The following is a 27,298-nucleotide window of genomic DNA, read 5'->3' as shown; positions in this document are numbered from 1 at the left end:
CATCCTGAGCCCAGGAAGAGGCTCAGGGTGGGACACTAATGCATCTAAAGGCACCTGGGATCCTCTCTATGGACCTGCTGTTCAAATCTCATTTTACCAGTGAGGAAACTGGGGCACAAAGAGATTGGGTAGTATTTCAGGGGTCATCTAGCAAGTAAGTGTCCAGGCTGGGCTTTGAACCCACACTCTCCATTCTTTGAATTTGGGACTATGTACATCATTGTCATGCTTCACTGCTTTCCAGGCTGCCAGACCAAGGCCTGCATCTCTCTCTCTCTCTCTCTCCCTCTCTCTCTCTCTCTCTCACACACACACACACACACACACACTGGGCACAGCAGGGGCAGGAGTGTCTGGCATTAGTAGAGTAGACTTAAGTAATGAGGTAGGAAGGCTATTAATTTCAGAGTTCAGTGGCCCATGGATTTGGACAGATGAAGGCTTTTTAAAAAACAACTTTTTATTTTGAAATGATTTTAGATTTATAGAAAAGTTGCAAAATAGTAAAAGAATCCTCCTATACCCTTCACTCAGCTTCTCCTAATATTAGCGTCTTATATAACCATAGTATAATTATCAAAACCAGGGAATTAACACTGGTATAATACAGTTAGCCAAGCTACAGACCTAGTATAAACTAGGCTGCAGTTTAAAAGCTTCCCCCGTTTTTCCACTAATGTCCTTTGTCTCTTCTGGGATCTGATTCTAGATCCCACTTTGCCTTTGATTGTCTTGTCTCCTTGGTCCCCTCCAGTCTGTGACAGTTTCTCTCTTTCTGTGTCTTCAGTGCCCATGACAACTTTGAAGAGTATCAGTCAGTAATTTTGTAAAATGTCTCAAATGAGTTTGTCTGATGTTTTCTCCTGACTGGATTGAGGTTCTGTGCTTTTGGTGAGGATGCTACAGAGGCCACTCTTGGTGCATCATTTCGGGGGTACCTGCTGTCAATATGTCTTATTAGTGTGGCGTTAACCTTGTCCCCTTGGATAAGGTGGCACCTGCCCATTTTCTCCATTGTGAAATTAACCATTTTCCCCTTTTGTAATTAATAAAAATCTTAAAGGGATATACTTTCAGTATATATATATATTGAGTCAAATATCCTGATTTGACTCTAGTTTTAGGATAGACGGATGCAGTTTTTATGCTATTTCCTGGACTCTTTTAATAAGGTAGAGTTGACTTCTTTCAGCAGTTCTCTGATCAGGAGTGGAATTTAGGGGGCTCTGTGCAGGTTGAAAGCAGTGCTTCCCAGTCCTCCCTCCAGGCAGCCAGCTGACAGCCCTTTCTGGCTGTTAGTCATGGTTGGTTCTGTCACGGAAACATTATTAGCCTTTCCTGCTTCCTTTCCTCATCCCCTCCCCGGTTCATTTATACTTCAGTCCCCGTGTTTCCTGGCCTTTCCCCCTCCTTCCTTTGGTTTGCTTGTTGAATCAATTGTGGCCACAAAGACTCCCTGTGGGGCCTGCAGTCTGCTCAGAACTCTGCAGACTACACTTACAGTAAACCAGAGAAGGTCAAGATCACCTACTCCCACCCTCATCCTTCACGGGTGAGGAAAGACAGAGAGGTGTGGAGAGAAATAAGTGAATGCCACAGCTGGGTCTAGAACTGAGTTTCCTGACCTCCGTGCTATCTGTTCCCCAGGGTGCCCCCTCCCTCGGGGCTGATCCTGCAGAGATCAGGAGGAGGTCCCTGCTGACTGGCTGCCTGGAACCTCATCACCTCTTACCCTGCTCCTCACCTGTGGGGAAGTCTGGCTTCCTGTCCTGGCTTCTCGTCCTCAGTCCTGAGAAAGGGGACTGCTGTCTCTGCCTGTAAACTAGGGGCTCCACGTCTGGCTGTGGGGAAGGCTTCCCTCTGCTGTGTCTTGGGGTACCGGACAGAAAATGCAGAGTCTCTTGCCAGTATCCAGACCAAGAGTGGTGGTTCCTCCTCTTGCCTCTTGAGGACCAGGTTGGGGTGGGGGTGCTCACCTTCATTCCCAGCTTCGACCTCATCTTTGGTCTCCTTCACCTCTTCAGTTCAGTTCAGTTCAGTTCAGTTCAGTCCCTCAGTTGTGTCCGACTGTTTGCAACCCCATGAACTGCAGCACGCCAGGCCTCCCTGTCCATCACCAACTCCCAGAGTTCACTCAAACTCACGTCCATCGAGTCAGTGATGCCATCCAGCCATCTCATCCTCTGTCATCCCCTTTTCCTCCTGCCTCCAATTCCTTCCAACATCAGAGTCTTTTCCAATGAGTCAACTCTTCGCATGAGGTGGCCAAAGTACTGGAGTTTCAGCTTCAACATCAGTCCTTCCAAAGAACACCTAGGACTGATCTCCTTTAGAATGGACTGGTAGGATCTCCTTGCAGTCCAAGGGACTCTCAAGAGTCTTCTCCAACACCACAGTTCAAAAGCATCAATTCTTCGGCACTCAGCTTTCTTCACAGTCCAACTCTCATATCCATACATGACCATAGGAAAAACCATAGCCTTGACTAGACGGACCTTTTTTGGCAAAGTAATGTCTCTGCTTTTTAATAATTTGGAAAACTCAGCAGTGGCCACAGGACTGGAAAAGGTCAGTTTTCATTCCAATCCCAAAGAAAGGCAATGCCAAAGAATGCTCAAACTACCGTACAATTGCACTCCTCTCACATGCTAGTAAAGTAATGCTCAAAATTCTCCAAGCCAGGCTTCAGCAATACGTGAACCACGAACTTCCAGATATTCAAGCTGGTTTTAGAAAAGGCAGAGGAGCAAGAGATCAAATTGCCAACATCTGCTGGATCATCGAAAAAGCAAGCGCATTCCAGAAAAACATCTATTTCTGCTTTATTGACTATGCCAAAGCCTTTGACTGTGTGGCTCACAATAAACTGTGGAAAATTCTGAAAGAGATGGGAATACCAGACCACCTGACCTGCCTCTTGAGAAACCTATATGCAGGTCAGAAAGCAACAGTTAGAACTGGACATGGAACAACAGACTGGTTCCAAATAGGAAAAGGAGTACGTCAAGGCTGTATATTGTCACCCTGCTTATTTAACTTCTATGCAGAGTACATCATGAGAAACGCTGGGCTGGAAGAAGCACAAGCTGGAATCAAGATTGCCAGGAGAAATATCAATAACCTCAGATATGCAGATGACACCACCCTTATGGCAGAAAGGGAAGAGGAACTAAAAAGCCTCTTGATGAAAGTAAAAGAGGATATTGAAAAGTTGGCTTCAAGCTCAACATTCAGCAAATGAAGATCATGGCATCTGGTCCTTCACCTCTTAGGGAACAGTTATTATGTGCAAGTCACTGCTTTTTATGCATTTTCATTGAATCCTTAAACTCTGTGAGATAGACATGAGTCTCCCCATTTGGCAGGTAAAGGAACTGAGGCTCAAATAAGTTAAGCAGATTCCTCCAAACTGCACAGATAGTGAGTGTTTGAGCTAGCATCAGAGTCCAGGTCTTGAAAAAATGTAGGTCTATTTTTGTTCCTTATTAGCAGCTTTTATGATCGCTTATAGAGATAGAAGCCTAAAGCCATTATCCACATTATTATTATTTTCAGATTGTCAGAGTCTATAACATTTTCACAGTTTTATATGACCATTCCCATAGCTGTTTCTTTTTAATTTCATTGTTAAATAGATTCAGTGTGATCCTGGTTCTTATGCACCATTCCTGGGCTTTTCATTCTGAACCGTCTCTTCATTGGCTACATGTTATCATTTAGTACAGTCCCCAGGCTTTTGGGCACCAGGGGCCATTTTATGGAAGTCAGTCTTTCCATGGACCTGGGTGGGGGGTGTGGTGAGGGAGAATGCTTTAAGTTTCCCCCGCCGCTCACCTCCTGCTGTGCAGCCCAGCTCCCAACAGCCCACAGGCCGTTACCGGTCCAGGGTTGGGGACCCCTGATTCAGCAGATTGTTCAAAATGGACTCAGAGGTGCTGTGATCCCCTAGGTCCTTGATGGTGGGAATGTCAGTCTCCCTTCCGTGCTTGAACAGGTGGAGCTGTCAGTCACACCCGGAGTCAGCCTCTGTGTCTGTTCCTTCACTGTCGATGAATGTTGCTCTGGGGAGGCTTGAGGTCAGCAAGTGCTTTCCCTTTTGTAGATGGGAAGATGACTTAGTTCTGCCTGGGTTCTTGCTGATTTCTCTCTCAATCGACTATGTTCAATCCCTAAACCAAGAAGCATCTCTGGGGCAGCTGTTCGGCATCAGTTTTTCGTGGAACATGGTGTACTCTTGGGTCGTACACATTCCATTCTTTATTCTTCAGTTCAGTTCAGTTCAGTCACTCAGTCGCATCTGACTCTTTGAGACCCCATGAACCGCAGCACGCCAGGCCTCCCTTTATTCTTATCAGGGGCTTAAAAAAAAAAAAAAAAACAAGAATGAATACCTTTTTGTGTGTTCCCCCGGCTTCAGGGTCGCTGATTTTCTGATGTTGGGTTACCTTTGCTGTTTCAGGGTATTTTATTTTCGCTCTTCTAGTTGCTTCAGTAAGTAGAGCGTTCCTCCTCTGAGCTCTGTGACTCACCCAAAGGTGCTAAGTTGCTTCAGTCGTGTTCGACTCTTTGCTACCCTGTGGACTGTAGCCCGCCAGGCTCCTCTCTTCATGGGACTCTCCAGGCAAGAATACTGGAGTGGGTTGCCATGTCCTCCTCCAGGGGGTCTTCCCTACCCAGGGATTGAATCTGAATCGCTAATGTCTCCTGCATTGGCAGGCAGATTCTTTACCACTAGCGCCATCTGGGAAGCCCCAGTCTGGCAGTAGGATCCAACTATATTTTAGAAAAGTCTCTCCAGCAGCAGTGTGAAAATTAAACACATCTCCAAAGCGTATCTGTTGGTCAGCTCTGCAAAGAGGCCATGTTGTTGTTTAGTCACTAAGTCGTGTCCGACTCTTTGTGACCCCGTGAACTGCAGCAAAAAGGCCAGGGGAATATCTTTTGTACTCATAGCTGGGGCGCTGTGCAGTAGAGCAGTTTCTGAAACAGGCTGACACCCGCTCCCCTTCCTTATCCCTGCCCACTGCAGACACCCTTAGCTTCTGAGGGCAGCTGAAGAACACCCAGCTTCTCCTCCCACTGCTGTTCTCTTGTGGACTTCTGGAGATGGTTTCTAGAGCTGTCCAGATGGCAGCCAGGGCCAGGGGCTACACATCTGGATAATAGATCTCAAGGTTGTTGTGTTTTCCCAGCACTGCACAGAGCAGGGACCAATTATGGGGTTCCTCTGCACAGCAGGCCTCATTACTGTGCTCAGCATGGATGGGCAGAGGCAGGCAGAGCTGGGGAATTTAGCTGGCTTGGTGAGGGGAGGAGAAAATCATTGATTCCTCCTCTGCCACGCAGGTCTGCCCATGTGAGCTCATCTTCAGGGAGGTGCTCACACCTCTGTACTAGTCTTGAGAGCCAGCTGCCTCCTGGAGCTCCAGGGTGGCCCTGGGTCCTTGATACTATAAGCAGAAGTTTGTATCTGTGTCTGTAAAGACATTTCTCTGGGGAAAAGGGCTTCCATCGCATTGAAAAGGGGGCTGTGTATCCTCAGAATAGTTAGGAATGCCTGCTCTATCTAACTCCTACACTTGACAGGTGAGGAAAACTCACCAGAGACCCAGGGAGTAGAAGCAGTTTATGTAAGGATGCAAGGGAGTGGCCAAGGCAGATCTAAAAGCCAGATCTCGGGGCTCCTTCCGGGAGTTCTCGATGCCTCTCTGGTCAATCACTTCCTGGTGCACAGGTCACCATATTGTCTTCACTTTACTAACAAATGAAGTTGTAACTTCCATTTACTGAGTGCTCGTGTGTACACAGCACAGTGCCCAGTGCTTTACTTAGTCTATTTGTTCACAAAACAGAATCATGATTTTACAGACTAGGCAGCCAAGGCTCTCCCAGTGGAGAGGGAAAGGCTAATCGCTTGCCCGAGGTCAGAAACAGTAACTGGAGGACAGAGAGGGCACACTCAACCCTTTGGGGCATCCATTCTACCCACCCCCACCTCCCCTCTCTTTGGACTCCTGTCTCAGTCTGCTCTTTCTCTCTGGGCCAAACCAGAGCTTCCCCCTCTCTGCAGCGTTCTCTGATGGCCCCAGCCCTTGCTGGTCTTCCTCGTCTCTGGGAAGACAGGGCCACTGCAGGTTCTTCGTAGGTAAATGATTTTGGTTCAGCTCTTGGTCCTGCTACTTCCTTGGTGACTGCCCTTGGGCATATTTACTTCTCTCCTAGCTCTGCTTGTGTGTGACATGGGAATAGTAATATCCAAATATTGGGGATTTTAAGAGGATTAAATGAGATAATTAACATCCATTGAGTCATTTATTCAACAAATATTGGAGAACCTACCATGTATCGGGTTTCCCAGGTGGCACAGTGGTAGAGAATCCACCTGCCAATGCAGGAGATGCAAGAGCTGTGGGTTTGATCTCTGGGTCGGGAAGACACCCTGGAAGAAGAAATGGCAACCCACTCCAGTATTCTTGCCTGGAAAATTCTGCGGACAGAGGAGCTTGGTGGGCTACAGTCCATGGCGTCGCAGAGTCAGACAGGACTGAGCACACATGTGCACCGTGTACCATGCACTATGCCAACAGTGGTGAACAAAACAGAAACAGTTCCTGCTCAAAGAAGGGCGTGGCCAAGTCGGAGAGACAGGCATGAGATATATGTTATAATGAGACAATTTTGCCTAATATAGGCTGTGACTTCCGAATTTTATGAAAGAGACGTATAAGGTTTTAGGAGAATATAGGCGGGATTTTTTTCAACCTCAGGATTCATAGAAGCCCTCTTTAAAAATATAACACTTGGTTTGAGAACCAGTGGATGAAGAGGAATTGATGAGATGAAGAATATCCCAGGCAGAGAGCATGGCAGGTATGGAGGTCTGAGATGATGTATTTTTTGCAAGAACTGCCATAACAAATTGGGAGGCAGATTGCATAAGACTGGGAGGCTTAAATTGCAGAAGTTTGTTTTCTCAAACTTCTGGAGGCCTGAGGTCTAAGATCAAGGGGTTGACAATGCTGGCTTTTCCTGAGGCCTCTCTCCTTGGCTTGTAGACAGCTGCCTTCTCATTGTGGTCTTTTCTCTGTAGGAGGGCAGATTTACCTGGCATCTCTAACTCTTTTTTTTTTTAAGATTTATTTTTTATTTAATTTTTTGGCCGTGGTGGGTCTTCACTGTTGCGCATGGGCGTTCCCTAGTTGCGGTGGGGAACAGCGTACTCTCTGTGGTGGTGCACAGGCTTCTCGCTGTGGTGGCTTCCCTTGATAGAGCACAGGCTCCAGGGCATGCGGGCTTCAGTACTTGCGGCTCACAGGCTCAATTGCTCCACAGCATGTGCGATCTTCCGGACCAGGGATCAAACCAGTGTCCCCTGCACTGCAAGGCAGATGCTTAACCATTGGACCACCAAGGAATCCCTCTACCTCCTTTTATACGGACACAAGTCATATGGGATTAGGGCTCCACTCTGATGGCCTTTTATAACCTAATCATCTCTTTGAAGGACCTATCTCCAAATGCAGTCACATGGAGCAGAGCGCACCCAAATAACCTCATCTAACCATAATTACCTCTAAAGGCCCTGTATGTGTGTTCAGCTGCTCAGTCTTATCTGACCCTTTGCAAACCCATGGACTGCAGCACACCAGGCTTCCCTGTCTTTCACCATCTCTTGGAGTTAGCTCAAATTCATGTCTATTGAGTCAGTGATGCTATCTAACTGCCTCATCTTCTGCTCCCCTCTTCTCCTTTTGCCTTTAATCTTTCCCAGCATAAGGGTCTTTTCCAATGAGTCACTCTTTGCATCAAGTAGCCAAAATATTAGAGCTTCAGCATCAGTCCTTCCAATGAATATTTGGGGTTGATTTCCTTTCAGTCACTCAGTGCAGTCGCTCAGTCGTGTCTGACTGTTTGCGACCCCATGAATCGCAGCACGCCAGACCTCCCTGTCCATCACCAACTCCCAGAGTTCACTCAGACTCATGTCCATCGAGTCAGTGATGCCATCCAGCCATCTCATCCTATGTCGTCCCCTTCTCCTCCTGCCCCCAATCCCTCCCAGCATCAGAGTCTTTTCCAATGAGTCAACTCTTCGCATGAGGTGGCCAAAGTACTGGAGTTTCAGCTTGAGCATCATTCCTTCCAAAGAAATCCCAGGGCTGATCTCCTTCAGAATGGACTGATTGGATCTCCTTGCAGTCCAAGGGACTCTCAAGAGTCTTCTCCAACACCACAGTTCAAAAGCATCAATTCTTCGGCGCTCAGCTTTCTTCACAGTCCAACTCTCACATCCATACATGACCACAGGAAAAACCATGGCCTTGACTAGATGGACCTTTGTTGGCAAAGTAATGTCTCTGCTTTTGAATATGCTATCTAGGTTGGTCATAACTTTTCTTCCCAGGAGTAAGCATCTTTTAATTTCATGGCTGCAGTCACCATCTGCAGTGATTTTGGAGCCGCAAAACATAAAGTCAGCCACTGTTTCCACTGTTTCCCCATCTATTTCCCATGAAGTAACGGGACTAGATGCCATGATCTTCGTTTTCTGAATGTTGAGCTTGAAGCCAACTTTTCCACTCTCACTTGCATCAAGAGGCTTTTTAGTTCCTCTTCACCTTCTGCCATAAGGGTGGTGTCATCTGCATATCTGAGGTTATTGGTATTTCTTCCAGCAATCTTGATTCCAGCTTGTGCTTCTTTCAGTCCAGCGTTTCTCATAATGTACTCTGCATAAAAGTTAAATAAGCAGGGTGACAATATACAGCCTTGACGTACTCCTTTTCCTATTTGGAACCAGTCTGTTGTTCCATGTCCAGTTCTAACTGTTGCTTCCTGACCTGTATATAGGTTTCTCAAGAGGCAGGTCAGGTGGTCTGGTATTCCCATCTCTTTCAGAATTTTCCACAGTTTATTGTGACCCACACAGTCAAAGGCTTTGGCATAGTCAATAAAGCAGAAATAGATGTTTTTCTGGAATTCTCTTGCTTTTTCGATGATCCAGCAGATGTTGGCAATTTGACCTCTTGTTCCTCTGCCTTTTCTAAAACCAGCTTGAACATCAGGGAGTTCACGGTTGACGTATTACTGAAGCCTGACTTGGAGAATTTTGAGCATTACTTTACTAGCATGTGAGATGAGTGTAATTGTGTGGTAGTTTGAGCATTCTTTGGCATTGCCTTTTTTTGGGACTGGAATAAAAACTGACCTTTTCCAGTCCTGTGGTCACTGCTGAGTTTTCCCAATTTGCTGGCATATTGAGTGCAGCACTTTCACAGCATCATCTCTCAGGATTTGAAATAGCTCAACTGGAATTCCATCACCTCCACTAGCTTTGTTCGTAGTGATGCTTTCTGAGGCCCACTTGACTTCACGTTCCAGGATGTCTGGCTCTAGGTGAGTGATCACACCTTTGTGATTATCTTGATCTTGAAGATCTTTTTTGTACAGTTCTTCCGTATATTCTTGCCACCTCTTCTTAATATCTTCTGCTTCTGTTAGGTTCATTCCATTTCTGTCCTTTATCGAGCCCATCTTTGCATGAAATGTTCCCTTGGTATCTCTAATTTTCTTAAAGAGATCTCTAGTCTTTCCGATTCTGTTGTTTTCCTCCATTTCTTTGCAATGATCACTGAGAAAGGCGATTTCCTTTAGGATTGATTGATTTGATTTCCTTGCTGTTCAGTTCAGTTCAGTTCACTAGCTCAGTCATGTCTGACTGTTTGCGACCCCATGAACCACAGCATGCCAGGCCTCCCTGCCCATCACCAACTGCCAGAGTCTACCGAAACCCATGTCCACTGAGTCGGTGATGCCATCCAACCATCTCATCCTCTGTCGTCCCCTTCTCCTCCTGCCCTCAATCTTTCCCAGCATCAGGGTCTTTTCTAATGAGTCAGCTCTTTGCATCAGGTGGCCAAATTACTGGAGTTTCAGCTTCAACATCACTGCTTCCAATGAACACCCAGGACTGATCTCCTTTAAGATGGACTGGTTGGATCTCCTTGTGATCCTAGGGACTCTCAAGAGTCTTCTTCAACACCACAGTTCAAAAGCATCAGTTCTTCTGCGCTCAGCTTTCTTTATAGTCCAACTCTCACATCCATACATAACTACTGGAAAAACCATAGCCTTGATTAGACGGACCTTTGTTGACAAAGTAATGTCTCTGCTTTTGAATATGCTATCTAGGTTGGTCATAACTTTCCTTCCAGGGAGGGCTCTCAAAAGTCTTCTCCAGCACCACAGTTTGAAAGCGTCGATTCTTCAGTGCTTAACCTTCTTCACAGTCCAATTCCCACATCTGTACATGACTACTGGAAAAACCATAGCTTTGACTAGACAGACCTTTGTCAGCAAAGTAATGTCTCTGCTTTTTAATGTGCTGTCTAGGTTTGTCTCCAAACATAGTTATGCTCTGAGGTATTGGAGACTTCAACAGATGAATCCGGGAGAGCCAGAATTCAGATGGGGAAGAGCTTGACTTGTTTTATAAGCTGAAGACAGGCCAGTGTGACTGAAGTGTAATAAAGAGGGGAAGGGAGAAGTGGGTGAGGCTGGAGAATTTGCAGGGCCAAATCAGGAAGGGCCTGGAGGGCCATGGTGCAGATTGCAGATGGTGTTCTGAGTGTAGCGGGAGTCCCTGGAGGGATTTTGAGCCAGAATGGGAGAGAGGGGATTGAGTGTCATTTTACAAAGGTGACTCCTAAAAATGAATTGTTGGAGCTGGAAGTAGAATATGGAGTTCGGGCCTATTGCGGTCAGTATTTCACAAAGGAGTCAGTGGTGGTGAGCATTGTTGTAGAGACGGAGATGGTGAGGGGAAGGATGGAGAAGGTAGGATCCATAGTACATGGAGATGGGTTAGCTCTGTGTTGGGGAGGGAACAAGTGATCAGAGTAAAGATGATGTTGAGAGAGGAGTGTGAAGGGTGACTCAGATTCCTGGCTGAGCAGCTTTACAGATGGTGGTGCTGTTTCCTTAGTGGGGACAGGCTGGAGGAGGCGCCGGTTGTGATGGGAAGAGCAGGAGTTCCATATGGGACCTACTCAGGGTGAGACACTTGTGAGACATCAAGTGGGCATGGCAAGTAGGCATCTGTTTAATCTAGATGTGAGCTCAGAAGAGATCTGGGCTGGAAAGATGTAGTGAGAATTATCCACCTGTAGAAGGCTTGAAAGACATAGGAATGGAAAAAGTCACCTGTGAGGAGCATATAATGAAGGTGGGAGGGGGAAGCAGGATTAAATCCACAGGCAGTTCCAATGTTTAGAAACCAGGGAGAAGGAGAAGCCAGCAAAGAAGATGGGGAAGAGGGCAGAGGATGAGGAAAAGCCCAAGAGAAAGGGCTCCTGGGAGCCAAGAGGTAATAGCACCAGAAGGGGATGCCTTTGGTTGGGGCAGATGCAGCTGAGGATTCAAGGAAGAGGAAGGAGCCAAATCCTGGCTCCATGGTGGGCACCCAGTGGGTACCCGATTGACATGGGCTTCTTTTCCTTACCCCCTCTCTATCTTGACTGGTTTTTAGAAGTCTGAACATCTATCGCCTTTTCCCTCAGAGGACAGTAAGAGCCCAAGAAATAATGACTGAATGAAGAAGTGAATGACAAGGGCAGTGAGGTGGGTGGTCCCCAGGGTGAGGCGTAACTCCCCTCGTCTCCTCTCCTGCATCTCTGGGCATCGATTTTGTCCAAGGGCGAGGCTGGGCGCAAGTCTCCTATATACCGATGACTCCTGTCCAGCAGAGGACCCTCCAGGAGCCACTTGCCATGCTCGTCAGGCATCCTGGCCTGAGCAGGACTGAGACAGTCCCCCTGGCTGCGGGTGCAGGGAGCCGCCTCCCCCAGCAGGTCGCCAAAGTCCTGGTTGCCTTTCCTCCCTGAGCGGTGTCGACTGCACTGTAATCACACAATTATGATGCCATTAAAATGTCACATTTGGAGAAATCCATATAAACAAAGCATTAACAACCACTTGAAAATTGTAGTCTTTACCACTAATGACCTACTTTCTCTACATACCCCGCTTTCCCACCACCCCGACTCAGCTGCCGCTTTCCCCAGCCTCACTTTCAGACGCAGACCAGAAGGTACAGTCCTGTCTGCTGCCTGGTAAGCCTTAATGTTTAATGTGCTTGGAGAGGCTCTTTGATGGGTCCAAAGATGGCAGGCCAGGGGGAACCTGGCGCTGAGCCGCTTAGCAAATGAGATAAGAGGATCCCAACAACCAACCCCACCCTCTCACCTTCCCCACCTTCCCCACCCCTGCTCCCCCCCCCAACCCCACCCCTCCCCACCCCCGCCCCATGTAAGATCCTGATGATGGAAGAACCTGCTGAGAGGATCTGTGTGCTGTGCTAAGTTGCTTCAGTCATGTCGGACCCTTTGTGACCCCGTGGGCTGTAGCCCGCCAGGCTGCTTTGTCTATGGGAGTCTCCAGGCAAGAATACTGAAGTGGGTTGCCATGCCCTCCTCCAGGGGATCTTTCTGACCCAGGGATTGAACTCGCGTCTCCTGTAGCTCCTGCGTCGCGGGCGGATTCTTTACTGCTGAGCCACTGCAGAGAGAATCTGGTCCCTGGAAAACTGAGGATGGTGTTGAAAGACAGGAGAGTCAGATCTGTGCCATTGGCTTTGACTCCTTCTTTTGGGGAAGAGATTGAATGAGACTTAGCGAAAGGCATGTAGGAGGAAAGCGTCCTGCCCAGGGCCTTGGGCCACAGTGAGTCCAAGCTGAGAATGCAAGGGAGTGGAGAGGCACAGGGCAATAGGGCTTTAATGGTTTTTACCTCATTCCCAGAATAGCGCTCTGGAGAAGTTGAGATACTGACTTTTGTCACTGGAGTCTAATTTTCATGCACCGAGGAAATGGATTACTTAAAAGAATCTTGTAGTGAGTGCTCTTATGCAGTAAAACATAAACCAAAGCAGCTCTGGCCAAGTGATTAATCTCTTCCTGATGTATCTGAATTGCAAATCTGGATTCCCAGAGAGTCCCATTTGTAGTTAAAGTCAGAGTCAGCTTTATTCCGAAGAAGCGAAAGAGAAGACCACTCTGGGTTTAAAATTTTGAATTAGAGGATAGGAGGTGTTTTATTTTTATTGAAGTATAGTTGATTTATAATGTTGTGTTAATTACTGCTGTGCAGCAAAGTGATTCAGTGATGCGTAGGTATATCTATTCTTTTAAAATATGTATATTCTCTTCCTTTATAGTTTATCATGTGATATTGAATATAGTTCTCTGTGCTATACAGGAGGACCTTGTTTATCCATTCTATATATAAAAGCTTATATATGCTAACCCTACCCTCCCACTCCATCCCTCCCCCAACCCCATCCCCCTTGGCAACCACCCCTCTGCTTTCTGGGTCTTTTAGTCTATTTCTGTTTGTTTGTATCACAACTATAATTCAAAAACATACGTGCACCCCAGTGTTCATGGCAGCGCTGTTCACAACAGCCAACACGTGGAAGCAGCCTAAATGTCCACTGATAGAGGAACTGATGAAGAAGACGTGGCACAAATCTGCAGTGGAACTCTGCTCAGCCAGAAAAAAAGAATGCAGTCATGCCACTTGCAGCAACGTGGCTGCAGCTAGAGATTATCCTAACTGCGTGAAGCAAATAGGAAAGATAAAGACATCACATACGACATCACTTACACGTGGAATCTAAAATATGACGTGTGAGGGTAGAAGATGTTTCAAATGTCACTCTGGCACTTGACATCCCTCTCAGCTCAGGATTAACCTGCAGAAAGGACTGTGCCACAGGCGCTTGAATGAATGGACAAGAATGGTCAGGGACAAGCATGTCGTTGAGGGAGTGATTATTTGTGCTTCCTGGGGTGGGGGAAATGCCCCCGTGGGTCTTATTTACATAAGCAAGTGCTTTATAAACCCCTTCTTTATAGTTTCATGTAAGATATCATAGATGAGATTCCTGCCAGGCTGTAAAGATGGTCACCATTTAGGTCAGGCTTGTAAGGATTTCTCCCAGTTTTTCAACCCACCACCATCATCACTCCCTGTGTTGCCTGCAGCACTAAATTTGCCCTTGGCGGAGGCGGGCATCCTGCCCCCACCTAGTTCAGTGGGCATGACGTCGGGTAATCTGGGTCTGCTTTTGACATAAAAGAGCCTCTTTCATTGAAAGTCAGCCAGCAGCCCCCATGGAGTCCTGGGAGATAAAAGTCCTTTAAAGTTATTTACTCCAACCCTATACCTACATATTCAGCAGCTGACCTAGTTTTGAGAGAGCTGGAGGGTATCTGGGTGTCACCTTCTTTACAGAGAGGATAGAAAATGCGCTAAGCTCTGGGGCCTGCCTGCACACAGTATCTGGGGAGATCTAGCCGGCACCTCGGAGGCAACGAGAGAGGAACAAATTCTTCTCCGCCAAGCGCTCGAGGCTTCTTGCTAGTGTCACCTTTGGGGGATGAATGACAGGGCTTAAGGGACGCAACTCTGAAACTATTTCTAGCCAGAAAATCCAGCTTAGCACCTTTTGACCTGTTCATTAGGGGAGGTGTTTGTAGGATAGCCTTGGTGGAAAGTGTATGGCAGGCTTCTGGCGGGCGCCTCCTCCCCTCTCCTTCCTCCATCCTTCTCTAGACAGAGCTGGGTTTCGAAGCTTCATTCCACGAACAACCCTCTGCCATTGTAGGTCCTGGTAAAGGGCACGACAGAGCCTACCTGCCCTGGTTTCAGTCACCTTGACTGAGTCCCTTTAGTTCCTCTAACCTCAGTTTCACCTTCAGTTAAAGTAGGTTGGTGGTATCACCTGCTTCAGGTTGTCCTGAGTACTCAGTGAGTGGCGTTTTTAGGACAGAGCCTGGCACGGTAAATGCTACACAACTGTGGCTGCTGTTCTGAGCGGCTCTGTCCGGTTGTGTGAATTGGTCACCTCTTCAAGCCGGTCCCTTTCCCCGGCTTCCCACAGCCATTTCCATCTTGGCTCCCCCAAGGTCACCTTCGCCTGAGAAGAACCCAGAGGGAGATTTGGGGAAGCTGCAAACCCTGGTGAACACACTCCTTGCAAGGGTGACTGTAGGGCTGGCCATCCCAGCTCTTGGAAGCCAAGTCCCAGGAGGCACCCAGGAGACCCTCCGGGGCCGCTGCGTCGGAGAGGGAGAGGGGCCAGCCCTCGAGCAGGGAGCCCTGACGCCCAGGCTCCTCGGCCTGATGGGAGCCTCGGCGTCTCAAGCAGGTCCTGGTCTCTGACCTCACCTCTGAGATCCCGGGATCTCTACCCAGAATCACCCAGCATGGCTTCCTTGCCTGCCCCAGGTCCCACCTCCAGCCACATAATAAAGGGAGTTTGCACGGAGGCCTCGCAGAGCTAGATTTCTAGCCTTCCAAGCTGGTGATGCCTTGATTAAAAGTCGTTTCCTGGCTGTGTTGTTTGCATGGTTCTGTGTTCAGACCCATGTCTGAGATGGGGCTTTTGGGTGGATGAGCCCTCCCAAGCCCCAGGCAACAACAGCAACCTGTCTGTTTCATCACAGGCAGACAGGAAGGAGGTGTAGTCAGAGACCCCATTTCTGCCACAGGGAAGGAAGAAGCTGAACGTAAATTAGCTGAGTGTAAATTGTAAAATTGTGAATTTTCTCCTCATTAGCATTCTGTCCCCAAAAGGAATAATAGTAACCACAGCAATGCTGACAATAATAATGGGTTACTTTCGCCTTACATTTTGCCCAGCAATTTTTCCTGTCTTATTCCTGAGACTTAACTCAGATCTGTAAATCGTGTGGGGTAAAGGTTCATCTTGCCCCTGGGGTGGAGGGAGAAACCTACTATAAGACGTTGAAGGGACGTGGTAGCAGAGCCAGGCTCGGGGCCGGCTCGCCTGACTCCTGTTCTCTTACGGCATCTTCAGGACCATTGAGGGGAATTGCAGGATCTTCTCTGGTGCTGTGCATCCCTTTCTTTGCCCACTTCCGCCTTCCCACACCTTAGAACTCTGCTGCATTTCTGTCTGGGTGAAATTGGGTTGAAATGTACAAGGGGCCCCTTGAAGGAGAGAGATGTCACAAAAGCCTAGCATGTAGAGTGAGCACCTTTCCCTTTATTTCATTCTTCCCTCCTTTATCTTTCTTTACCCCCTTCCTTTTATTCCATGATTGTCCCTGGGTCACAATTTGGTAACCTGCAAACTCAACCCATGGGCGTATATTGTCACCAATAATGGAGGATGGCTCCTCCATCCATAGGATTTTCCAGGCAAGAATACGGGAGTGGGTTGCCATTTCCTTCTCCAGGGATCTCCAGGGATTGAACCTGGGTCTCCCTCATTGCAGACAGGCTCTTTACCATCTGAGCCACCAGGGAAGCCCTGTTTCACCCAAAGGGGAGCTTTAAGGCAGCGTCACTAGGCGGGTGTTGTGTGGCTCCTGGAAAGTCTTTGCTCACATTTCTGTTTCCTGTGTCCCTGAAGGCATGTTCACATGTGACCCTTGCCACACACTGTGGTTCAGTCCAGCCCCTTGAAAACTGCTTGCTTCCAAAGCTACTCCTTGAGGCTAATGAGCCTTCTGATGGTGCCTCAAGATATTTCCCGGCCCTGTACACGTGAAGAGGGAGACCTCTTCTGTCACTGGGGAAATGCAAATCTTGTTTTTAACATTTTGGTTTTTTTCCTGCTTCTAGTGACCATGAGGCTCTATCTCTGTCCTGCTATGGCCACGCTGTTGGGCTCCCCCAGGAGAAGTGGCCTCCTCTTCCCTCGCACCCCTGCCCTGGGACATGGCTGCAGTGTCAGTCACCTGTCAGACCTCAGTCTTTTGAGATCCCACGACGACTCAGCTGTCCACTCCAGAGACAACGAGTTTCATCGTCTGGTTCTGTTCCGCTGGGGGCCTCCCTGCCTGAGCCTACTTCCGGTCCTCTCTCCCAGGTGTAGGCCCTCTCCTTGGTCCCTCCTGAACACTGGTTCCATCTCTTCATGCCTGCTTTCCTCCAGTGCCAGCTTCCTGGTGATGGGGCACAACCACCTGCTTTGCACCACTATGCAGTCCACCAAATCCTCTTCCTCCCGAGCCGCGGGTGGTTACTTGGCTCCCTCTGCACTTGATCTCTTGCTCCCTGGGTTCCAGAGCTGGAAGGGACCGAGGCTTCTTGTGTTCCCGTGTCTGTTTACTGTTCCACCTTAGAACTCAAAGAAGACGCAGGAATCAACGCTGCGGTTAAGACCAGCTCTCTCTCTCTGTCTTCCTGCCGACCAGCAACTGGGAGGTGTTCTTCAAGCAAACAACAAGTGACCTGAGATACCCATATCCATAAAGGAGCTCTGGGTTTGGTCTTTGGCGGTAGATGTATACATAAGATGTGGGGTAGCAAGCAGACACATAGCATTAGAGCTCACCCACCCTGGCACGTGCAGGGGGACCAGACCTTCTTGCCCAGTCACGCTGATTTATACTTCCCTGGCATCTCCCTTTCACGCTAATTAGCAAGCAAGTGAATCTCCATATAAGGCTCAAATTGCATGAGATTCTCTTTTTTTCCTATTCCAGAAACAAAAGTTGGGCTTCTGTCCATTCTGTTAATCACATTATATTTCACAGTTGGAGTTTTCAGGCAATTATAATAATTATCAGAACTTGTCTTCTTCCAGAAGGCTCATAGCACCTCCCAAAGCTGTGATGTGGTGAGTGTGTATTTTGGGGCAGTGGTGGGGAGGAGAGATCTAGGCGCTGGTGGCTCTGGTCAGAGACCAAATGAGACTGAATCCAGCAATAGAGAGGGGGCTTGATGTGGGGCCAGGCCATCAGACCTCCCAGCAACTCATAGAAGCCACAGCAGACCCCATTCCTTGGCACCTGGCTCTTGAGGGAGTGGGGGTAAGAAAGAAAGTGGGGAGAAGAGACAGAAGGCGGTAGAATAGAAAAGTAAACTCCTCTTCTGAATGATCTGCTACCTCATTTGGTCTGAGAAATTGCCCTTTCCTCCTCTATTATACGTCCATTCCATCTACCAAATTCTCTAAGGGTGACTTTCGTATAATTAATACTAACCATTAAACTACAACATTGAAGGAGCAATTGCCTAATTCTGAGGAAAATTTAAATTTATTACCAGCACCCGAGATAAAATGAATTCTAAAGAGAAGAGAAAACCGTGCAGAAGATAAATAGAAAGCCAAGTGGGATATTGACTTGATCCTTCTCCAGTGCAGGGTAATTTGGCTTCTAAAGTGAGTTAGATCATAATAAATTAAATTTAGATTTCTGCACATCAGTTAAATAACTCCCCAGACAGAATTCCAGTGAGAGGGAGAGGTGATAATACATGGTGGAAATATTAAAATGGAGATCTTATCTAATAATCCATAATTGATGTGCTGTCCCCAGATGAGGGGGAAGGATTTTGCAGCTCCTCCCTGTGTTGTGAACCCAGGTGGGGTGAACGAGGGCTGGCTTGTCCCTCCCTCTTTGTTTGAGCTGATCCTGCTCACTGTGGGGCGTCTGTTACTGGCAGTCACTCCTCTCACAGACCACCCTTGCTAAGTAGGACTTACCTAGCAGTGTTGGTCTGATGTGGGATCATGCTATCCTCTCTTGACCGGCCCTCTGGAAAAACAAGGTCACTCCCTGAATGACTGACAGCAGAATAGTACAGAGGTGGACAGATTCTCCTGTATTCTTGTGACTGCCTAGCAGGGGGAGCAAAATGGCCCCGTGAATGTGTGGCACATCTGGTAATGGGGAAGGAACACCAGTTTTGAGGTCAGCAGTCTTGGGTTAGAGTCTCAGTTGTGAGCTCTCTATCTATGTAGTCTCAAGAAAGTTCTTTTGCTATGGTGAGTCTCAGTTTTCCAACCTGCAAAATGGGAACAAACCTAACTGGCCTGCTGACTAAGTAGGGATAATATAAATGAGATGTTCTTGTGAAAATGCTATGAAGATTGTAAGCATTTGTTTGACTTTCAATCATTAATATATATATATATATATATATATATGTTTCTAGAATGTCTGTTGGATTCTTTTTCCAAGAACTTTTGTTCTTTGCTAGTTTTTCATTCCACATTTCAAGCCACATATGCTTTATTCTGTTACTGTGATTTCTGTGTCTGAATTTCTTGGCGGATCAGAATATGTTCTTTATAGTTTCCGCTGACTGTCCCTTCTAGTGACTTGTTTCCTTGTGTGTATGATCATTTTTTACTGTGAATTCATCTTTTGGTGAGCTACGTGGGAATCCTGGGAGCCTGCCTTGGGACTGCTTTCCTCCAGATAAGGTTTATGTTTGTCTTTGCTGCGAGCCAGCTCACAGCTGACCTGGGACCATTTAGTCCCTGTTCTTGTCCTTAACTGGGCTTCCCTGATGGCTCATCAGGTAGAGAATCTGCCCGCAGTGCAGGAGGCACAGGAGATGCAGATTTGATCCCTGGGTCAGGAAAATCCCCTGGAAGAGGAAGTGGCAACCCACCGAGTATTCTTGCCTATAATTCCACAGAGTAGCCTGGTGGGATCACAGAGTCAGACGTGACTGAATGACTAAGCCTTAATTTTGGAAGACTCCGGTTCAGTGTCTCCATCTTTTAGGAGGTGGGCTTTACTTTCTCAGTGACCATTACCCCTGGGGCAGCCTCACATGTTATCTTTGCTTACCATCATCTATCCTACCTCTGGCTTCACCACCCTATATTATCCCTGGCCTTATCCCTCATCTCATGGTGAAGATTTTCCTTCTAGAAAGTCCAGCAATGCATTAAAAACCACATTTGTTTTTAATTATGCAAGATGCGGCTGTAGTTTAGCATGGAAGTCCTGGCATCCAGTCTGCCATGGTGCTGGAAGCAGACAGCTCCAGTGGGTGAAAGGCAGGGGCAGTGCCCGGGGTGGTGCTAGGAAGCAGAGGCTGTGGTTCTGGAAGTACGGGAACTCCAGACTGCATGGCTGGCCGAGAAGCTGGGTCTGTAGGCTTTGAGACACAGCTCTCAGTTGTATCGTCTTGAGCAACTTACTCATCTTCCCTGTGCCTGTTTCCTCACTGGGAGACTGGGGATGCAATTTTCTGTTGAATATTGGGCTTGTAAGGATTAGACCTCATTTGGGGGACCCCTCCCTCTAGGGTTCTGACAGGGGAGCTGGGATGGGTAGTTTTATGTGTCCAGTAAGTAGTGGGCATTATCAGAGTAACAGCACTTTAACAGAGCAGCTTCCATCTGCATATGAAAGTTAGACTCTGCAGTGAGCAATGCCTCTCTCCTTGTTCCACACATATGGAAGGCTTTCCAGGATATTTGAATTCCGTGATGAATCCCACCCGACTTCACTTAGTCGTGTTCTCTTGATCCTTTGGTAAATCTTTGCACTCCTCTGGGTCATTTTTTCTGAGATACAAGTCACATAATGGGGGCCTGGACACAACAGTTGCCATTCAGTATCTCAAGGACATGAGGAAGGAAGGTCAGATTTGCATCAAATATCCCTAGGGATAAAAACCAGCTCCCAGAGGGAGATATTACAAGGAGACAAATTCTGGTTCAAAATTAGAAGAAAACGTCTAGAAGTTATATATAGTCCTTTGAAGCTTGGAGTGGGCATCTTGGAGCCTCTGTGTTCCTAACTGGATGAATGTGCATTGGATCCAGCGGAATGTTACACTGGAGTTTCACACATTGGTTGGATAGATGAATTATTTTTTTTTAATGTAGACCATTTTTAAAGGCTTTATTGAGTTTGTTACACTATTGCTTCTGTTTTATGTTTTGGATTTTTGGCCATGAGGCATATGGGATCTTAGTGTCTGGACCAGGGATCAACCCACATCCCTTGACTGGAACATGAACCCTTAACCACTGGACCACTAGGGAAGTCCCTGTACTGTCTTTAAATGATCAGTTCTATCATTTTTTTCAATGATGACCTTCTCTGTGCTGCTCTATCACATTCCCATCTTCCCAGGAATCTGCCTGCAGCCCTCCCCCTTTTCTTGCCCAGGGCTGTCAGGACCAAGGCCACTGTTGGGAGGAGAACAGCTGCCCAGATCGGGGAGCAAAGAGCAGGCAGGGGGATGTTAAGAAGGGTGTGCAGATGTCTTTGCTTGGAGGAAGATCTCTAAGAAAATAAAGAACTGGACCTAGAAAAATAGTGGGAAACACATAGACCGTCTTTGAAGAGCCAAGAAAATGTCAGTGAAGATGAAGCCAGGCACAGTCACCTAATGGCTGAACACATGGAACTGAAGCCAGGCTACCTGGGGTTCAGTCTTGGCTCTAACACTTCCTATCTGTGTGACACTGGGTAAGTTACTCAATCTCTCTGTGCCTCAGTTTTCCCAGGTACAAGATGGGGACAGTCCTATTGATATCTATTGTAGTAAGGATTGTGGGCTTCCCGGGTGGCGTAGTGGTAAAGAACCTGCCTGCCAATGCAGGAGACTTAAGAGACATGGATTCAATCCCTGGGTCAGGGATACTCCTGGAGAAGGGCATGGCAAGCCAATCCAGTGTCCTTGCCTGGAGAATCCCATGGACAGAGGAGCCTGGCGGCTACAGTCCATGGGGTCGCAGAGTCGGGCAGGACTAAAACAATGCACACAACACAGTGAGGGTCAAATGTAAATGTTTAGGACAGGTGGGGGAAGCCCCTCAAGGTGTTAGCTGTTACAGGGTGACTGAGATGTTCCTTGAGGATCAGGTACAGTTCAGAGTAGGATGGAAGCCTTAGCAAGCGCTACAGATTTTCCCATTTGAAGAAGAAGAGAATTAGAGCAATAAGAGAAAACTAGCAGTGCCAAGCTGGGGGAACAAGGGAAGGAGGCAAAACCGTTTGTGGAACATAGAGGCAGCCTCAGAACCTAACAGAAGGGAAGGCTACCCCCGTGATTCCTGAGCCAGATAATCAGCTGGAAAGCAAAGCAAGAGAAAATAGGCCAGGGAAGGATGGAGGGAAGGGGTTCCAGATTTCTCACAGAAGCCTGGTGGGAGGAAAGACATGAAGCAGCTTAACAGATGTGCTTTTGAGCTTTTGATTTTGGTGCGAAGTTATTTAAGCACTGGTCTTGGCCAGGGGGTTGGCTGGCTTAGTCAGAAATTTTCTGTTTAAAAGATGATCTTTGTTTCTGTTTGTGGCTTTATACCCCTCTTTGGAAACACGCCCACTCTGGACTGAATAAATTTTGGTCAGAAAGTCGAGTGAGGGCAGCCTCGGGGGAGCCACATGGAAGGGGGTGCAGTTCTGGGATGGGCCCTCTGGGGGCTCCTGTGTCCTTGTTTGGAGCAGCAGCATTCTACTTCCTGGGCTGGGAAGGCTTATTAAGGTGAAAATGCATGTTTGGAAGCTTTCTGGGCATTCACATGAGCCCAGGAAGCAAGGAGCCCAATGAATGGGTACAATGTACATGCTCTGGGCCCTTAGACACCAGATGTGGAACTTATGGATTGAAGAGCTTGGAAATCAGCCCCTAAACCAGCCTATGAAGTCACTGGTACTTGGAGGATGGTGGTCACTCTATTCTGAGGACAAGTAGGGCAAGAGGGGCTGGGGTCCTTCCTCTGGGCATGTCCTCCACCCCACTCCTCAGAGGGGGTCTTTCTATGCTCACTCACCCTCAGTAGAGAGGACCACCTTTGTTCTGTCCATGGTGCTGGGACGCTCTGAGGAGACTCTGTCGGTCCCTTCACTTATCAGCTGTCAAGCATGGATGAACCACCTTACCTCTCTAAGCTGACCCCTCTTCATCCAAATGGGGGATTCTGCCATGCACCTGCAAGGTACTTTGTAAAACAGAAATTGCTACTCAACTGGTAGCATTGTCTTAAACACAGCCTCACCATTACTTAATGCATCCAGGCTTCATTATAGGAATACCAAGCTCCCAGGACAGGGAGATCCCCACAGTGGATCCAGTGTGGGGCAGTGTGAACCTGCTCCATGCCCGTGACTATCTGAGGGAGTGGTCCCCTGCAAGGCCACCTCGACTGACTGTTCAGTTTCTCTTGCCAGCCTGGCTGCTGCTCTGGTTCTAGGATTTCTGGAAGCCAGCTTAGTTCTCGTGGCACCATCTCGAAGGATGCCAAGGGTGCTTAGCTGCCCTAGGGTGGCGATTGCTGAGCAACACCCCCGGCCTTGTGCCCTCTTGGCCTTGAGCCTGTTCTGGTGTGAGTAGAGAGTGGGGGTGGGTATGAAGCCAAGGTTGGTCGAGTGCTGTCTCTGCAGGTCGAGTGTCATCTCTCCAGCCCCCGTGCCTCCCCACAGAGCCTGCCCCACCACCAGCTTCTCCAGCCAATGGGTGGAACCATCCACCTGGACCCCAGCAGGCTTCCCTTCCCACCAGGCTCAAGGGCTAAGGTCACCTCTCAGCTGGTCTCCTTGTGGAGCTCTCTTCCCGCCCCACCCCCCACCCCCCCGCCCAAACATGTAGCCAGACACTTTCCCCCGACCTGCTTCATACAGGACCTTCTATGTTCCAGAATGTTCTTTCACTCGTGCTCTCTTTGCATTCTCAGCTCTGGCTTCCCCAGTCCTGAACTAGCCATTCCCTGATAGCTCTAAGCCGTCGTGTCTCTCATCTGGATTTTCACTGCACACACTTCCCTTCCCGTCTCCCCTTCAGCAAAGCAAAATCTCAGCTCATCCTTCAAGCCCTAACTCATCTGATGTTTCTTCTGGGAGGCTGTTCCTATTCCTATCCCTCCTCTGTTATAGACATCTTCATGCAATGTTGCAACCCGCTGGAGGGCAGGGGACCGCCATCTCCGCGTCTCCTTCCTGGCACACTGCACTGTCAGTTCAGTTCAGTCACTCAGTCGTGTCCAACTCCTTGTGACCCCATGAATCGCAGCACATTGGGCCTCCCTGTCCATCACCAACCCCCGAAGTTCACTCAGACTCACGTCCATCGAGTCAGTGATGCCATCCAGCCATCTCATCCTCTGTCATCCCCGTCTCCTCCTGCCCCCAATCCCTCCCAGCATCAGAGTCTTTTCCAATGAGTCAACTCTTTGCATGAGGTGGCCAAAGTACTGGAGTTTCAGCTTCAGCATCATTCCTTCCAATGAACACCCAGGGCTGATCTCCTTCAGAATGGACTGGCTGGATCTCCTTGCAGTCCAGGGGACTCTCAAGAGTCTTCTCCAACACCACAGTTCAAAAGCATCAATTCTTCGGCGCTCAACCTTCTTCACAGTCCAACTCTCACATCCATACATGACCACAGGAAAAACCATAGCCTTGACTAGATGGACCTTAGTCGGCAAATATCTCTGCTTTTGAATATGCTATCTAGGTTGGTCATAACTTTTCTTCCAAGGAGTAAGCATCTTTTAATTTCATGGCTGCAGTCACCATCGGCAGTGATTTTGGAGCCCCCAGAAATAAAGTCTGACACTGTTTCCACTGTTTCCCCATCTATTTCCCATGAAGTGATGGGACCAGATGCCATGATCTTCGTTTTCTGAATGTTGAATTTTAAGCCAACTTTTCCACTCTCCACTTTCACTTGCATCAAGAGGCTTTTTAGTTCCTCTTCACTTTCTGCACTGTAGGGGCCCACAAATTATTTGGAGATTTGCAGTAAATTCAGTTGGGCATAAGCCAGCTGCATGGCCCTTCCTGCAAGAGTGGGATGTCAGGGTAGCCCTGAGGTCATGTTCCAAGCACGGATGACAGCTGTCAGGCTATGGCATGGCACAGCCCAGGCTGGGGTTTCAAACCCCCTCCCCCATTGTCTCCATGTAGCAGCAATATCACAGGACATTAATAAAATCAATTATTGGATAAAAATCACTGGTTTCCAATGCTTCATTTTGTGCTATTAGCAGGAGAATGCTGTTTCAAAAGAAGATAACAGAGAGCATGTGAAAAGGAGAGATTGATTGCCTGATAAGCTGGAGGAGTGCCTGAGATGAATGTGCACATGGGCACGAGTGGCCCCCCTTACCTGCCAAGTGCGGGCTAAGCGCCTGCACTGCTGTCTGCGGTGCCTGCTGGGCTCTCCTGTTAGGTGCCTGGAGGACAGAAGGGCATCCTGGTAGTGATGGGATGGGTGGTACCCAGGCAGCTTCAGATACCTGCACAGGGCCAAGGGTCAGTAGCACATGAATGAACATCTCATCCTCAGTGACTATGCCAGCCCCGGGGCTCCAGCCCTCACAGTCCAGGTCAGGGCCTGGTCAATAGGTTTTTCCAGATGCAGTGTTCTTTTGGCTTTGATGAACCTAAAAGGTCTGAGGTTTGCTGATACAGACTGCCTCTCCCCTAGTGGGGGCAGTGCTAGCATCCACTGGGCAGTGACTATCAAGGGAAGCACCCAACTTGCAGAGGCCCTGAAGCCCGCACCCCCTACTGGCTGTGAGGAATCTCTGGTGGCTGCAGAGCTGGGTGGGCAGGGCAGAGGCGGCAGCCCGGGGTCTGGGCAGGAACCGGCCTCCCCCTGTGTGAATCCCCTTGCCTCCTCTGCACTGGAGGGTCCAAGAGACAGAGTTCTGCTTGGGCTTGCTCTGCCACCATCCACCTGGGGACCTCAGATAAGCCAGTAATCTTTCTGAAACTTTGTCTTCTCTACTCTGCAGAGGGTCTTCGTGAGAATGAATCGAGATGATGAATGCAGAAATCACTTTACACATTCTAAAGTGCTGTCTCCTCATATGATGAGGGTTGTTACTTGCTCCCCCTTGGAGGTTTCTTAAAAATAACTATAGATTTCTGGGTTGGAGAAGGAAATGGCAACGCACTCCAGTATTCTTGCCTGGAGAATCCTGTGGACAGAGGAGCCTGGCTGGCTGCTGTTCATAGGGTCGCATAGAATCAGGCATGACTAAAGCGACTTAGCATGCATGCATTGGAGAAGGAAATGGCAACCGACTCCAGTGTTCTTGCCTGGAGAATCCCAGGGACGGAAGAGCCTGGTGGGCGGCCGTCTATGGGGTCACACAGAGTCGGACACGACTGAAGTGACTTAGCAGCAGCAGCAGCAGCAGCAGCCTGGGTTGGAGGAAGGAAGGAACACACAAGGTGTCTCTTCAGCAGGTAACACCCCCGTTATAGATGGATTGCTTGCTTCCCATTGCTGCCCTCCTTTGGCAGAGCAGGGAATGGCAGTCATTGTGTACCTACTATGTGTTAGCCATTGTGCCGGCACTTTCCAGCACGTGTCTCAAATTACCCCAGAGAGGTGGCCTCTGGGGTTAGTATTCTAGAATCCAAGTTCCAGCCCTGTTGCTTTCTAATTGTGGTATCTTGAGCAAGGTGCTTGGGCTGTTGAGACAGCTTCCTTGTCTGCGTAGTGGGGATACAAGCAACATCCATTGCCTAAAATTATGAGAATCACACGAGATAAGTGTGTATAGGTCCTAACCCAGTGCCTGGTATATAAGTACAGCACTCATTAAATGGTAGCTGCCATTGTCATCATCATCATCTATTATTACTGCTGATGGTTTTATTAATGTCCTACATCTGCCCCATCTTTGCACTGAACCTTGCCGGCACATGCTTGGTCTCTGCGCACTGATAGACAGAGGGAGCTGAGAGGGTCTGGGGCCATCCTCACCAACTTCCCCTTTATGTCCCATAGATTTCGGATGGTGACTGGGATGACCTATGGGACCAGTTTGATGAGCGGCGGTATCTGAATGCCAAGAAGTGGCGTGTCGGCGACGATCCTTATAAGCTGTATGCTTTCAACCAGCGGGAGAGTGAGCGGATTGCCAGCAACCGGGTGGTCCCAGACACTCGTCTTTTCAGGTACTTCCTCCCGACCCCTCCCCACAGTCATGAGGGGCAAGTTCAGTGCTGGAAAAATGGGTGTGGAGTGTTAGTCATGAGTGGGAGTCCCAGCGGTTCTCAATCCAGGCATCTCCTAAGAATTACTTGGGGAACTTTAAAAAAAATGCTGATCCCAGCCTCCAACCAGCTGAAGCGTCTCTTTTCTGAGCTCCCCAAGTGATCCTATTAAGCAGCCAGGATTGAGAATTGCCACCACAGGTGTTTCTTGAACTTAAATCATCTGAGGTTCTTGTTACACTGATTCAGCAGGTCTGCGATGGGGCCTGAGAGTCTGCATTCCTGTCAAACTCCCAGGTTCTGCTGATGGATGGTCCAGGGCTCACATCAAATAGCAAAGGCTTAGAACGATAGTTCTCAAAGTGTGGTTTCCCAGACCAGGAGACCAGTATCGGCATCACCAGTTAGAACTGCAGATTCTAAGCTTCCCCCCAGAACTACTGAGTGAGGTGCTCTGGGGTGGGGCCTGGTGACCTGTGTCTCAACATGGACCACCAGTGATTCTGATGCCTGCTTAAATTTGTAAACCACAGAGCATCAGCTGGCGCTGCGGCTTCCTT

General features: G+C 48.3%; 1 protein-coding gene across 1 annotated transcript in view; it reads left to right on the top strand.

The window, feature by feature from the left end:
- The window catches only part of GALNT14 (polypeptide N-acetylgalactosaminyltransferase 14), a 218,361-nt gene that overhangs the window by 116,591 nt on the left and 74,472 nt on the right, over positions 1–27,298 (top strand). Inside the window, exon 2 of the mRNA XM_068974553.1 lies at positions 26,530–26,699. Within this exon, the coding sequence (XP_068830654.1) occupies positions 26,530–26,699 (170 nt within the window). The remainder of the gene's footprint in view (positions 1–26,529; positions 26,700–27,298) is intronic.

The sequence above is a fragment of the Capricornis sumatraensis genome, chromosome 1 (genome assembly GCF_032405125.1).
Source record: "Capricornis sumatraensis isolate serow.1 chromosome 1, serow.2, whole genome shotgun sequence".
In the NCBI taxonomy this organism is placed as follows: domain Eukaryota; kingdom Metazoa; phylum Chordata; class Mammalia; order Artiodactyla; family Bovidae; genus Capricornis; species Capricornis sumatraensis.
Note: the sequence above shows the minus strand (reverse complement) of the source record. Positions and strands in the feature narration are given on the sequence as shown.